This window comes from Acyrthosiphon pisum, chromosome X (assembly GCF_005508785.2).
Source record: "Acyrthosiphon pisum isolate AL4f chromosome X, pea_aphid_22Mar2018_4r6ur, whole genome shotgun sequence".
Classification (NCBI taxonomy): domain Eukaryota; kingdom Metazoa; phylum Arthropoda; class Insecta; order Hemiptera; family Aphididae; genus Acyrthosiphon; species Acyrthosiphon pisum.
The window spans coordinates 46,573,250-46,586,085 of NC_042493.1; the positions used below are offsets into that span (position 1 = coordinate 46,573,250).

General features: G+C 26.1%; 3 protein-coding genes across 3 annotated transcripts; 2 read left to right on the forward strand and 1 right to left on the reverse strand.

Annotated features, from left to right (window-relative positions):
• Window positions 1-1,912: 1,912 nt before the first annotated feature.
• LOC100167725 (ER degradation-enhancing alpha-mannosidase-like protein 2) lies at window positions 1,913-6,547 on the reverse strand. Its single transcript, XM_008190726.3, has 5 exons — window positions 6,085-6,547; window positions 5,901-6,011; window positions 5,643-5,828; window positions 5,288-5,531; window positions 1,913-1,957 (listed from the first exon to the last, which is right to left on the reverse strand). Exons 1-5 carry the CDS (start codon window positions 6,180-6,182, stop codon window positions 1,928-1,930), a joined length of 669 nt encoding a protein of 222 aa, XP_008188948.2. The 5' UTR covers window positions 6,183-6,547; the 3' UTR covers window positions 1,913-1,927.
• Window positions 2,195-3,214, forward strand: LOC115033643. The gene is made up of 3 exons (XM_029486605.1): window positions 2,195-2,279; window positions 2,448-2,644; window positions 2,726-3,214. The coding sequence occupies exons 2-3, from the start codon at window positions 2,521-2,523 to the stop codon at window positions 3,160-3,162; spliced, it is 561 nt and encodes a 186-aa protein (XP_029342465.1). The 5' UTR covers window positions 2,195-2,279; window positions 2,448-2,520; the 3' UTR covers window positions 3,163-3,214.
• Window positions 6,548-6,771: 224 nt separating the features above from the next.
• Window positions 6,772-9,875, forward strand: LOC100158832 (dolichyl-phosphate beta-glucosyltransferase). The gene is given in 9 exon segments (NM_001293429.1): window positions 6,772-6,846; window positions 6,901-7,090; window positions 7,148-7,347; window positions 7,427-7,535; window positions 8,884-8,957; window positions 8,960-8,966; window positions 8,968-9,118; window positions 9,215-9,300; window positions 9,363-9,875. Coding segments are annotated over 9 exon segments (978 nt in total). The 5' UTR covers window positions 6,772-6,786; the 3' UTR covers window positions 9,464-9,875.
• The last annotated feature ends 2,961 nt before the right edge of the window (window positions 9,876-12,836 follow it).

The following is a 12,836-nucleotide window of genomic DNA, read 5'->3' on the forward strand; positions in this document are numbered from 1 at the left end:
TCACCAGTTTACTTACCATAAACGCATTAAGTAAGTATATTTTATTTTTCTTATGTTGTGCCTTTCATCAATGTATCATAGGTACCTAATAATCATTATACTTTATACTTTATAGATAGAAATGGGCAGAAAAAGAACTTCTCCTGTTCATAAATATTTTAAGTTCAATATTTCGACAGGAAAATCAGAATGCCTAATAGAGTCTTGTGGACAAGAACTTGTAGGCGAGCATGCTAAAAATTTAGAGCGGCATATTGAAAGTTTACATTATGACATTTTTGCAAAATATTTGTCTGTTGAATCGAGAGAAATAGAAAAAAAGATGAAATATTATGAAAAGACAACTATTAAGGTTCGTGTAATAAAAATATAGGACAAAATTATACAAATTTATCCAATCGCATTTTATTTTTAACTTTTAACTATAATAGCCAATAGGTTTACTCGAAAATTATCAATTATAATTTTGAAATTTTTAATCATTTTATAATTTATAAGTTATAACACTAAAATAACACAATAAATTAATAAAATGAATATGTTCACCTACCTGAGTACATTTTTTATTTTTCAACATTACCAATTTGATAGATAATAAATATTAAAGTTTATAAATACCTATAGAAATTAGAAGTTAATATTTATCAAATTTTTACTTTAGCAAAAGCCAATGACACAATCAAAACTATAGTTTGAAAATAAGAAATCAAAGTATATTTCTATTGAGCTTACAGCACACCAACTCATGAATGCTTGTACAGAATTGGTAACGGTTAATGGACGACCGTTTGAACTTTTAGAAGATAGTGGATTTTGTAAAATTTTAAATCCTTTATTAAAAGGTTTGGCCGGTTTAGATAATGGCTGTAATGTAATTAATAAACGTAATGTAAGGTTAAACGTTATTAATAAATCAAATGAAGTTGTGGCAAATATTAAAGACTTGGTTAAAAATAAATTATTATGCCTTAAAATGGATTGTGCGTCAAGAAAGGATAAGTCCATTTTAGGAATTAATGTTCAATATGCAGCTGCCAATACAACAGTGACTACTTTACACACACTAGCTATGATAGAGTTAACCTAAAAACACACTGCTGTGTATTTAAAAGAAAAGGTCAGTAAATTACTAAATAGTACTAAATACTAAATCAATAGATACTAAATTGTTTATAATTAATCTTTATAATAAACAGAAGAACATTGATTAGATATAAAAATACTATAATAAACAATTAACAAATTTATTTCAGGTCAATGAAGTTCTTACAGTTTTTGAAATTAAAAAACAACAAATTCTTACAATCACGACTGACAATGCGAGAAATTTTGTCAAGATGGTAGATCTAATGCAAAAAGAAACTGATGGTAATGAAAAAAACTATATTTTTACTTTAGCTTTACAATGTTAAGACTTTTAAGTTTTAGACTTAACTTACTAGTTTCTAGTATTTACTTATAAATTATAATAATTGATGGTAAAAAATTTTGTTAATTATTCAATAAATAAGTAAGAGCTAAGAGGTATTATAATTTATAATATAAGCTTAATGATTATAGTAATGATATTAGTGTGCAAATATACAAATTGCAAAGTAGTACAAGTAGGTACCTATGATTAAGTATTAAATTCATTAGGTAACTACTAACTAGTTATTTACCAGGCAATCATTGTTGAACGAAGTAAAATTTACATTTTTTAAAAATTTGAAACATATTTTTTAAGATGAAGAATTGTTAGAAGATAATACAAATAATAACCCAATGAGTGAAGATTTGGAATTGGATCCTCTAGATGGCTTAGAAGATGATTTAGTGACTGTGATGTCAAACCAAAACAATGATTTTGAAGAACAAGCCTTAAAGCCTCTAAATGTGTTAATTCGTTGCTCTGTGCATACTTTACAACTTTGTGTAGAAGATGCACTTAAATCATCATCGGATCGAAAATGTATTTCTAAAATGACAGAGGTAGTATATAAAAATTGTTTAAATATTTGAAATATCTGTAGTCTAATTATGAATTTTAAAATTGTGTGAATAATGATTATGGTTGCTCATAGATAGTGAAAAAACTAAGAACTCCAACAGTAATTCGAATGATAAAAGGTCTTCATCCAAAAGCTAAAAAGGCGATCATTGATGTGGAGACTCGATGGGGTAGTTCTTGTGATATGTTAAATCCTCTCTTAGAGTTAAAAGATGTATGTAAAGATGTCTCCGATACATTTAAAGAATTGGATGTAAGTGATGATCAATGGCAGAAAACAGAAATTTTAGTATGTTTCATCTTGTATTATTTAATTGCTTAACCTTATTTTTAAAATGTTTTACCTAGTTTGTTTCAAAAAGTTTTTATAGTATTTTTAACACAATGGTAATTGAAGTATTTAACTATAAATAATACATATTAAATTTAATTATTTAAATATTGATAAATTTGACAGGTAAAAGCTTTATTACCTGCTAAGCAAGCCACAGTTCAACTTCAAAAAGAAGACCTTACTATTGGAGATTTCTATGGAATTTTGGCTTAAGTGTTGCAGAGATACTAAGAAAGTAGGTTCAGGCTTTTCTAAGATTTTATCTACTTCAATGGAAAGAAGAGAAAAATCATTGTTGGAAAATCCTATTTTTATAGCTGGTAAGTTGTAAATTGCTATTTTTTGAATACAAACTAAAAATAAAAGCATTATTGTGATTTTGGATATTTAAACTGTTTTAGGTATCTATTTAGACCCAAGATTTCAATGTCTCCTTGATGATGACTCCAGGTATAAAGCAATTAACACTTTAGTTGATGTGTGGAAGATGATTTTATGGTTAGATAAAAATTCAATGCCAATTTCAAATGATGAAATTATTGTATCTGCAACTCATTGTGAAGTTGACAATCATAATTTGTCAAATGTTGAAGTTGATGATTTGGAAGATTTTATTCAAACTAAAACATGTATTTCTATACAAGAACAAAATGAAAGTGTTGAAGGAATACCAATTCGTTTGTTGTTGCAAAGCTATGATAATGTTCAACGTTTACATAATTCCACGAGTATTAGACAGTATTGGCAGGATTTGAGATTGATTAAACCAGAGCTATTTAGATTAGCACAAGTAATCCTAAGTGTTCCTGTCACTCAAGTAAGTACTGAACATTTTTAGATTATTAATAATTTTAGTCTTAACTTCTATTATTAATGTTATTCAATTTTAATTTATTTATATTAAATATTAATTATAATTTATAATTTAGAACAATAATATAAGTTATAAATTATAATTGTATCTACATATTAAATTACTATTGAATTATATTATATATTGAAGAAATAATTATAGTTTATTTAGGAAATTCAAATAATTTTTACCTTTTAGTTTTTAGTGTTTTTTTTTTAAAAAACCCAATAGGTAAATAAATATTTATTTGTCAATATAATTTGATTTCAATTTAAAAATGTAAAAATGTAAAATAATTAATAATTATGTATCTATGTAGTTTGTATGCCTAGAACTATAGAAGAAACATATATTATATAATAATTTTTATTTTTATTGTATGTAATTTTTAATTTTGTACCTACTGGTTGACAATTCATAATATCTAAGAAATATATTTTAATATATTGATAATACATGAGGTGGACATGAAAGTAACAAATTTTTGTTTTTACATTTGCATTTGTTTCTATCCACCTCATTTTATGATACATAATTATTATTTATTAATTATTAGAAAATACTAAAATAGAAATAACTATATACTATATAGGTGTCCGTTGAACGTTGTTTCTCGGGGTTAAAGTTTGTTTCATCGGATCTGCCCATGTCACTTACAAGTGACATGCTATAAAAAATTATGATTATTCGATGCAATAAGATATTTGATACAATTAAATAATAATCATTTAGTTTTTAATATTTTGCTGTTTTAAATTTTAATAATTAAATTTATTATTATTTGTATTTTGTTATTTTTTATTGTAAAAACTTCAAACTTAAAAGTGCTAAGTATTCATTAATGTATATATGTACCTATTCTATTGTTAAAAGTTTAAAACTTAAGAATTAAAAATGTTAATTGTTAAGAAATTATTAACTTACCAATGTATTCTTAAAATTTAAAACTTAAGTGTTAAGTATTTATTAAATAGATAAATACAAATTTAAAAAGACCTGGATGCTAGATCATTGTTTTATTTTATTTTACAGTATTCAATAATAGTCAAGATTATTAATACTAAATTGTGTTGTCTAACCTTTTTAACCAAAAATAAATATGTTAAATATGTTTAGTCAAAATATTTAATAAACGAGAACTTTCTTCTGTAGAAAAAGGACTGAGTAAGTACTAAGTAATAAGTATTAATTTAATATGATTTTTTAAATTTTTCTCATTATGTTTACTTTAAAAATAAAATCCAATTACAATATCAAATTTGTATTGAAAATCTCATGTTAATTGATATACAACATGGTTTTTTTTTTTGAGCACCAGAATTAACCCTAATTAACCCGAATAAATTTACATTTAACCGTAACCAGAAAAGTGTATTAACCCGTAACACCTGAATTCAATAACCCAAATTTTCTTTCAACACCCGAAACCCGAAAAAATGATTCCGGTGCAAAGCCCTGACTGAAACCTTGAAAATTAAATTATTCAATTAGAACAGGGGTTTTCAACCTGTGCGTTGCAGCTCCTAGGGGTATCGCCAGTAATTATCCAAGGGAGCTTCACTTGTATTAAATAATGTAAATTTATTTATTTTATTATTATCATTTATCATTTTTTATATGAGAGCTATTTAAACTGTTTTCCAAATTGGAAGAACTGTGAACCAAAAAAGGCTGAAAGACCCTGTTAGAATTTTTTTTAGTTATGAGTACACAAATGTCAAACAAATAAAAGTATAATTAAATTTGAAAATTTATAATTTATTAGGTAAATACTCAATAGAAATTAATAATTTGCTTTTTCAACAAATATTGTAGAACACCCTGTTTATAAATTAATTTAATAGATATTTTATGAAATATTTATCCAAAACATTTGTACCAAAGTTACAGATTTAGAAGATAGAAAACATACTACAGTATTATGTAATTATATAAATAATAGGTGATTATTAAATATTTCTTATTTAACTTATTACTATTAAACATACACTAATTGTTACCAGTTCACTTAAATTGTAAACACCTGAACTGAATTCAAGAAAAATCAATCGTATTTTAAAATATTGCTGAATAATAATACTATGGTATACATATGTTACTTATGGTTTACCTGTTCAAATATAGAATCACCAGTTAGTCGGGACAGAGTTCCGAATTCTAATATGAATGTACCGACTCCTGCTGTACAAGTTACAGTTGTTTCGCCTTCGGGTACACCAGATCGAAGATTAACTGTCCCATAAGGCATACCAGTAGGGGTATCAAATGCTGGTAATAGTCTTCTAGCTACATCTTCGGCCATACGTAACAGTGGTCCATTACACGGCCATCCAATTTCTAATTCAGTTGTGGCTCTAAGAACAATGAACAATAATAATAATGGTAGTAATTACATTTAGTTATGACAGTACTTATGATATATTATATATTGTAATTGATGTTGTTTTTAAAAAAATATATCATACCTATGGGATAACATATGAGCGCTTAGCAGTCCACCAACAACTCTTATGTTTGTCTCAAAAACTGATACATTGATATCTGCATCAAAGGAAACATTGTATTTTATGTAGTCAACTGCCTTATTAAATTCATCATGTAGTCCCATTACAACTAGAGTGTCTAGGGCATCAATCAATGATAATGAATAGCTATAAATAAGTAATAACATGTTTATTACATATTCATTATTGAAATGACTGAAGAAAGTATATAATATGTACCTGCCCCAAGTGTCCACACCATCACATGTCAATGGTCGTAACTCATCATAAGGATAAGCATATTTCATATAGCCGTGATATGCATGTTCAAACATTTCTTTCACTTCGGATCTTTATAAAACAAAAAAACAAATTTAATTTTTCTATTGACTGGGACAAAAAATTTGAAATCCTCGAAACACACCTCAACTGTAAAAGACGGTGTCTATCATAATGACGTGAACACGAGCCGTGTCGAATGAGCAGTAAAATTATCAATGAGAAATGAAACGAAAATTTCATTTTTTTTTGATTTCAAAATATAAAATCTAAAGGATATGTAGTAAAACGTGTATTTTTTAGTTCAAAAACATAAGATATTATTTTTGTTACTCATTTCGGTGTCGACGCAACACATTTGTGCAGTCGTCACCTGGAAATGTGCGTGAATGTATAATTCAATTAATGAACAACGTTAAACAATTTAACATAATAATATGTATATTACACTGAGCAATGAATTTAAAATTTTAATCGGTAAGAAATAAAACTGTTATCAGCAAACGTAAACTATTTTCTACGTTCGGCAAAATGAAATAAATAACAATAAATTATTCTAATCAAACATTACTTCTGATAAGGTGTCTACCTATTTCGTACGTGTCTTTCTTACCCCCATAACGACAATGAATAACATTCGACGGCCGACTGATAATGTCCGCCGCGGCGACGCATCACGGATTGCTCCGTCTGTTGCTAACGTATTCCGGATCTCGTCCGTAGTTTTATCGACGTTTCAACTAGTTTCAAACACTCACCTTTGCACATTGTACACATTAGCATGACGTGTAACTGTTGACGGCGGGGATTGCGATAATAATTACTAAGCTGTATTGGTTCGTCCACGATGTTCTGTATAGTGTGTTGCTTGTTGTCATTTCCAGTGCAAGGAATTCTCGCTGTCATAGTGAGTAGTCTCGTTTATCGTTCGTTCTCACGCTAAACATCATCCGTGTTTCAGGTGCTGTTGACGACGTTGGTGTTCTGGATGTTGTACTTTAAGGACTCTCCTTACGCGCACAAGCATAGGTCTGACAATGAAAAACACTTCATTGACGAAAATGGCAGACAAGTGCCGTTTCCCAGTCTGGAGGATGAAAGCACTTTGGATTTGTCGATCATAGTGCCTGCGTACAACGAACAAGACAGGAGTAAGACAGGTACACCTTACATATTTATTTTATTTGTAATAAAAAATTTCTGTTTAGTAAGGCCTATGCTCGAATCATGCTTACATTTCTTGACCGATGTCAGCCGAAAATGGTCTTTTGAAGTCATTGTTGTTAGTGATGGGAGTACAGACGGGACATGCGATATTGTCATGGAATATGTGCAACAGTATGGTTCTGATCGTATACGTCTTTTAAAATTATACAAAAATCGTGGAAAAGGGGGTGCTGTTTGCTTGGTGGGTAAAATTATTGAATTTTTACTAATTAATGATAACCTATCACAAATATCAATTATTAACATATTTTTTCACATAGGGAATGAAAAGTGCGCGTGGACGTACCTTATTATTTGCTGATGCTGATGGTGCTACAAGGTTTCAAGATTTGGAAAAATTAGAAACAGTACTACACTTTTTGGCAGCAAGTAATAATAAGAAATATTTTTTACCTAAGCAACTAAAAACAAATACATAATATAGCTATTTTTTCTTAAGTTGTAAAAAATGATCATCTTTGCACATTTAGTTAGGCATTTTGTAGAAAACTGAAAAGCTTGGTTTTGTTTCTCAAAGTAAAATAGTTGAGATATTTAAGGAATATAAGTATTATATTTTAAAGTATTATTACTTACATTATATTTTATTAAGGCTACACTAAAGTATTACTTATCATTTGTTATTTATATTTTTATATTTTATAAAAAATAGAAATTGTCAAGGTTTTCTAAATGTAGATGTACCACAAACCAATTTTATGTGTTGTAAGAATGGTATAAAGTGTAACTCAAAATTTCACCAAAGTCAATTTTATAATAATAAATAGTAGGCATACCACGTTTCAAATACAGACAATCAATAAATCAACTTAATTTTTAAAATATTGTTAGCTAGTTGTAATTTCAAATAAAAAATGTTGTAGGTATTTTTATATTGTTGATTTTTTTCATGTAATATTTATACTAATATTATTTATTTTTTTATTTTATTTTTCTGGATTATCATTTCATTCTAAATTCTAATTATATGTGAAACATATTTCAAGTATAAAATATATTATTGTTCCTGAATGTAATCAATATTTTTTAATATCAAAATAATTATTTTATATCTATACTTAACACGTTGACTGCGTACTGACGCCAATTGGCGTCATAAGTATCATTCAGCAACGCGTTTGACGCCAAATGGCATCTAATATAGATTTAAAATAAATGGTTTAAAATTCCCTACGCGTGGCTGAATATTATTTTATAATTATTTAGCGCGGATTAAACGCATGTTTTTAAAGATGTATACATACGTCGTTATGAGAAGTTTCTTTATTTTTTTTAAATTTATTTTGTTTTTACTTTTATCAAACGCATTGGGTGAAAACAGCAAAAAGACATACGCAGTCTACGTGTTAAATATATTCTCAATCGAGGTTATACGGAACAACTAGTTATTCTATACAATTTTTAGATATAGTATTATTTTATTTTATTTTAGTATAGATACTTAAACTAAAACGGTATGTTAAATTACAAAATAACAGATTTTATATTTAAACGGTAACAGATACATGCCTTAAATTTTATATATAACTAGGTTATTGGTTATTTAATTTTTATCTTATTCAACAGCTGAATTTCTGTTAGCTTATTACATTTTACTAGTATTCAAATTATGTTATATTTGTTAACCTATCACAAATTGCATTACTGTCTTAAATAACATATTGAGGAATTTTTAAATTTTCATTTAATACTTAATTATTTTTTTTGATTTAATTAGATGATATAACTGAATGTTCTAAACCGGTTTATGCGGTTGTGTGTGGCTCACGTGCCCACTTAGAAACTGAATCTAAGGCTCAAAGAAGTGTATTCCGCACTTTCTTGATGATGTGCTTTCATATGCATGTCTGGATATTTGGAGTACGTACTATCAAAGATACACAATGTGGCTTTAAATTATTCACTCGGCCAGCTGCAAGAATCTTGTTTAATAATTTACATGTTGATGGATGGTACATATAAACAATATTGCAATATTTCTAATAACATTTAAATTATCAACTTTTATTATTTTTTGTTTTACTTACATTTGTTTTGTAATTTATCAGGGCTTTTGATGTAGAAATGTTATACATAGCTGAAAATTTGAAATTGCAATTAGCTGAAGTACCAGTTCATTGGACAGAGATTGAAGGTAATACAATATAATACAATTTAATTTAATTTTTAAGATATTAATTCATTAATTTTATGTAGGCTCAAAAATAGTCCCAGTGTGGAGTTGGCTGGAAATGGGTTTTGATGTATTAGCAATATGGCTTCGATACCGTACAGGATCATGGAAAATACGCGAATAAAGGAGAAATAAGCTTACATATTTATATCATTCATTTTTCTCTATAAGTTATTTGAACTGTATGTAAATTACATGCTTGTGTGTAAAAATTTAACAAATATTTTATGATAACAGTTTTTAAAACTGCATAATAAATATTACTTCGTCAGAGTTCAATTGTATGATAATTTAAAGTTAGACGAGACATTAAAGACATTAAAAAGTGAATATTATTAAGTTCAATTATTGCTTTTTACCTTAAGAACAAAATGGCGTACAGATTTAATTTTTACTCTACTTTTATTATTAGATTATTGGAATAAGTTCCTTATAATATGTGAATTATGAAACAGATGTAAGCTTATTGTACAAAAAATATTATAACAAAATTTATGGATTAAACATTACGTTTAAAATAACGGAATAAATATATTTCAGAACGCATTCCATTAATTACATTTATATTACAAAGATGTTAGTATTAATGAATAATATTAATAATAATAATGTTTCCTATTTAATTATTAATGTATTATATTTACATTCATCTAAATACAAAAAAAAAAAATTATATTCAAATAAATAATTAACGAAATTATTAAATGCTGTTAAACAAAACCATTTCTTATAATGTACAAATAATGGGTATTTAAATGATATTTAAAGTATATTAAATGGTTTTAAAATTATTTATATTATTTCTAGTTTTAGTAAATACAGTTAATACATTTATTGTTATTGAAAGTATTGAGTTAAAATGTATATCGTTACACTAATGACAATACCACGTAACTGACATTTTACACAAAATGAGTTTTATGGTATCAAAATATTTGTAATCTCCTTGCGCACAAAAAGTATTTTCTGTACAATAACCTAGAATTAATTATTTTCCCTCCAAATTGGATTTAAGTGATAGCAACTTATCCAACATAGTATATGTGACTAGTTTCAGTTTTTTCACTCTCCTGAACAATTGGTAAAATGTAGATACGTGGTATTGTCATTAGTGTAACGATATGTACTTAAAAATAAGTTCTCATTCTACATACATATTTTCCAATATTGTTATTGCCCGTCCATTTCATTCATAATATTATTGATGTAAGGGTTTTTAATTTATGTCAGTTAATATGTTCAAACAATTTTATCTTTAATTGCCAGTGCTAATATTAGTACTTGTATTATTATTAGTTATTTCTTAAATCTATTTGGATTTACAATAATGACACCGGTATTTATTGCACTGAAAACTTTATAAATTAAATAATTAAATAAAATTTTACATACCTAAGTATGTTACAATATATTTTGAAATAACTATTGTTCTATAACCAAAAATGTACACAAAGAAAATGTGAGCACTGAGGGTTGCTAAATAATACTGTTCAATAATTCTAACATTATTTATAACTGACAAAAAGACATAAATTTATACAAGTAAACAAACTAGTCAAAATTAATTGAATTTAAAAATAGTTGTTATTTTGAAGAAGTGTCTTCTAGTGTCTGTTATTTAATATAAAACTTATTTGATTGAATTCTGTTAAAATATGTAATATTATTAAGAATGAATTAAAATTATATTATTATTTACATTTTTTATTTTAAAACTGAAATGTAATATTAATGATTTCTGAAATAAGAGTACCGGTACATTATTTAATAATAACATACTTGTTAAAATTGTATTCATATAATGAAATATTTTTGTATTTTAAAGACTGTTCTTGAAGTTCTACAACTAATTAATTTATATTTTAGAAATTCATAATCACCATTTAAAATTATTTAAAAAATTTAAAGTTCATAATGATTTTAAATGTATGATTTAAGTCATAATATTATATTCAATGGTTATCCTTATTTAAGCATAAATGTTGTTTATTATTTAACAAAACATAAAATATTGTAATTAATATAATATTAGTATTTTTATTTGGCTTGTTTTTAATTCTCACTGCTTTGTATAATATGCATTGAACGGCCAACGGGTAACAGGTTCAATACTTACCAAACTGTGATTCTACTGTTGATAAATAATTATTGTTCAAAAATACCTAATAAAGTATTAATCATCACACGGCATATCCCGTTTATCGCATTTATCGTTTGATAATATTTATACAAAACAAAAACAACAACCAAAGATGTATTTATTTAAATAATTTTTGGAAGTATCTAAAATATCTTCTTTTTTTTAAAAAAATAAACCACAATATTGTTATATATACTTACTACCTTTAAGTAGAGCTTGTGTTAGTAGTAGATTGTTACATGTTACAAACTTAAATTATACATATTTCAGTAGAATATCAATTATTAAATATTAATTATACATATAAGTGAAAAGGAAAAAAAAGAATTATAAATATAATTATTAATTTCCTAAATTAAAATATTAAAATAAAGTTATTAGTTATTAGAGTAATATTGTAAGATTATATTATAATACTTATTTATAGGTAGAAGTCATTATATGCTAAAAATTATAGTTTTTTTTATATTAAAAGGCATACAGTTAAAATAAAGTAGGTCCTAAAATATAATCAATGAATCTTTGGCCAATATTTTTACCGGTGATATTGAATTGAGCCCGGCGTATTATCTTAATATCTTTGAATTGAGTCTGTATAGATAATAATATATAATAAATATTAAATAAAACATATGTATTAATCATTAATGTTTAACATGTTGGATATTTTTATTTAAATATTTAGGGAATAATATAGGTATAATATAATTATATACTTGTATATTTATAAATACCATTAAAACTTAGTGTTAAATTTTTAGATACTAATAATAATCGTGGTTCAACATCAGTACCCGCGGATTTTTTAATGTATAAATAGTCGGGGCTTAAGCTCCCCCCCCCCCCCAAATTGAACCTATTTGCGCTTATGATTTGGCATAATTTCTTCATACTTATTATTATTATTATATGATTAAAAAAAAAACTATTTAATAATTAACATTATTATATTACACAAAAAGTGTACCTATACAATCATACATAATAATTATTATTTTTAATATTTTTTAACTAATTAACTCTTTATACTTATTATTATTATGATTAAAAAATACAATCACACACATTTTTTGGGAGACTACTCAGCCAACCTCCACATGGTGTATTCTGGGTAGCACTAATAGGCTTAAGGGAATCAACTCAAACAACCTAAAAATATTGGTCGGACTAAACTCCGATATCCCAAAAGTATTTGTGGGACTCAATTCAATGTTATCCATTTTTACTACCTAGAGAATTTATTGGGATATTGTATGTTCTATTACGCTTTAAATATATGGTATTACTTATGAAAAACTTTTTTATAACAAACATGATTGCAATATTCTTTGTAAAGTAAATTGGCAGGTACGTCAAA

Coding starts and splice junctions, on each gene's coding strand:
- LOC115033643 (XM_029486605.1), top strand. CDS start 2,521: ATGGAATTTTGGCTTAAGTGTTGCAGAGATACTAAGAAAGTAGGTTCA. Junction 2,645..2,725: donor AAATCCTATTTTTATAGCTG/GTAAGTTGTAAA, acceptor AAACTGTTTTAG/GTATCTATTTAGACCCAAGA.
- LOC100167725 (XM_008190726.3), bottom strand. CDS start 6,182: ATGAAATTTTCGTTTCATTTCTCATTGATAATTTTACTGCTCATTCGA. Junction 5,829..5,900: donor GGTGTGGACACTTGGGGCAG/GTACATATTATA, acceptor ACTTATTTATAG/CTATTCATTATCATTGATTG. Junction 1,958..5,287: donor GTGATTCTATATTTGAACAG/GTAAACCATAAG, acceptor CTGTCATTTTAG/AAATACATTTTCGATCCGAT.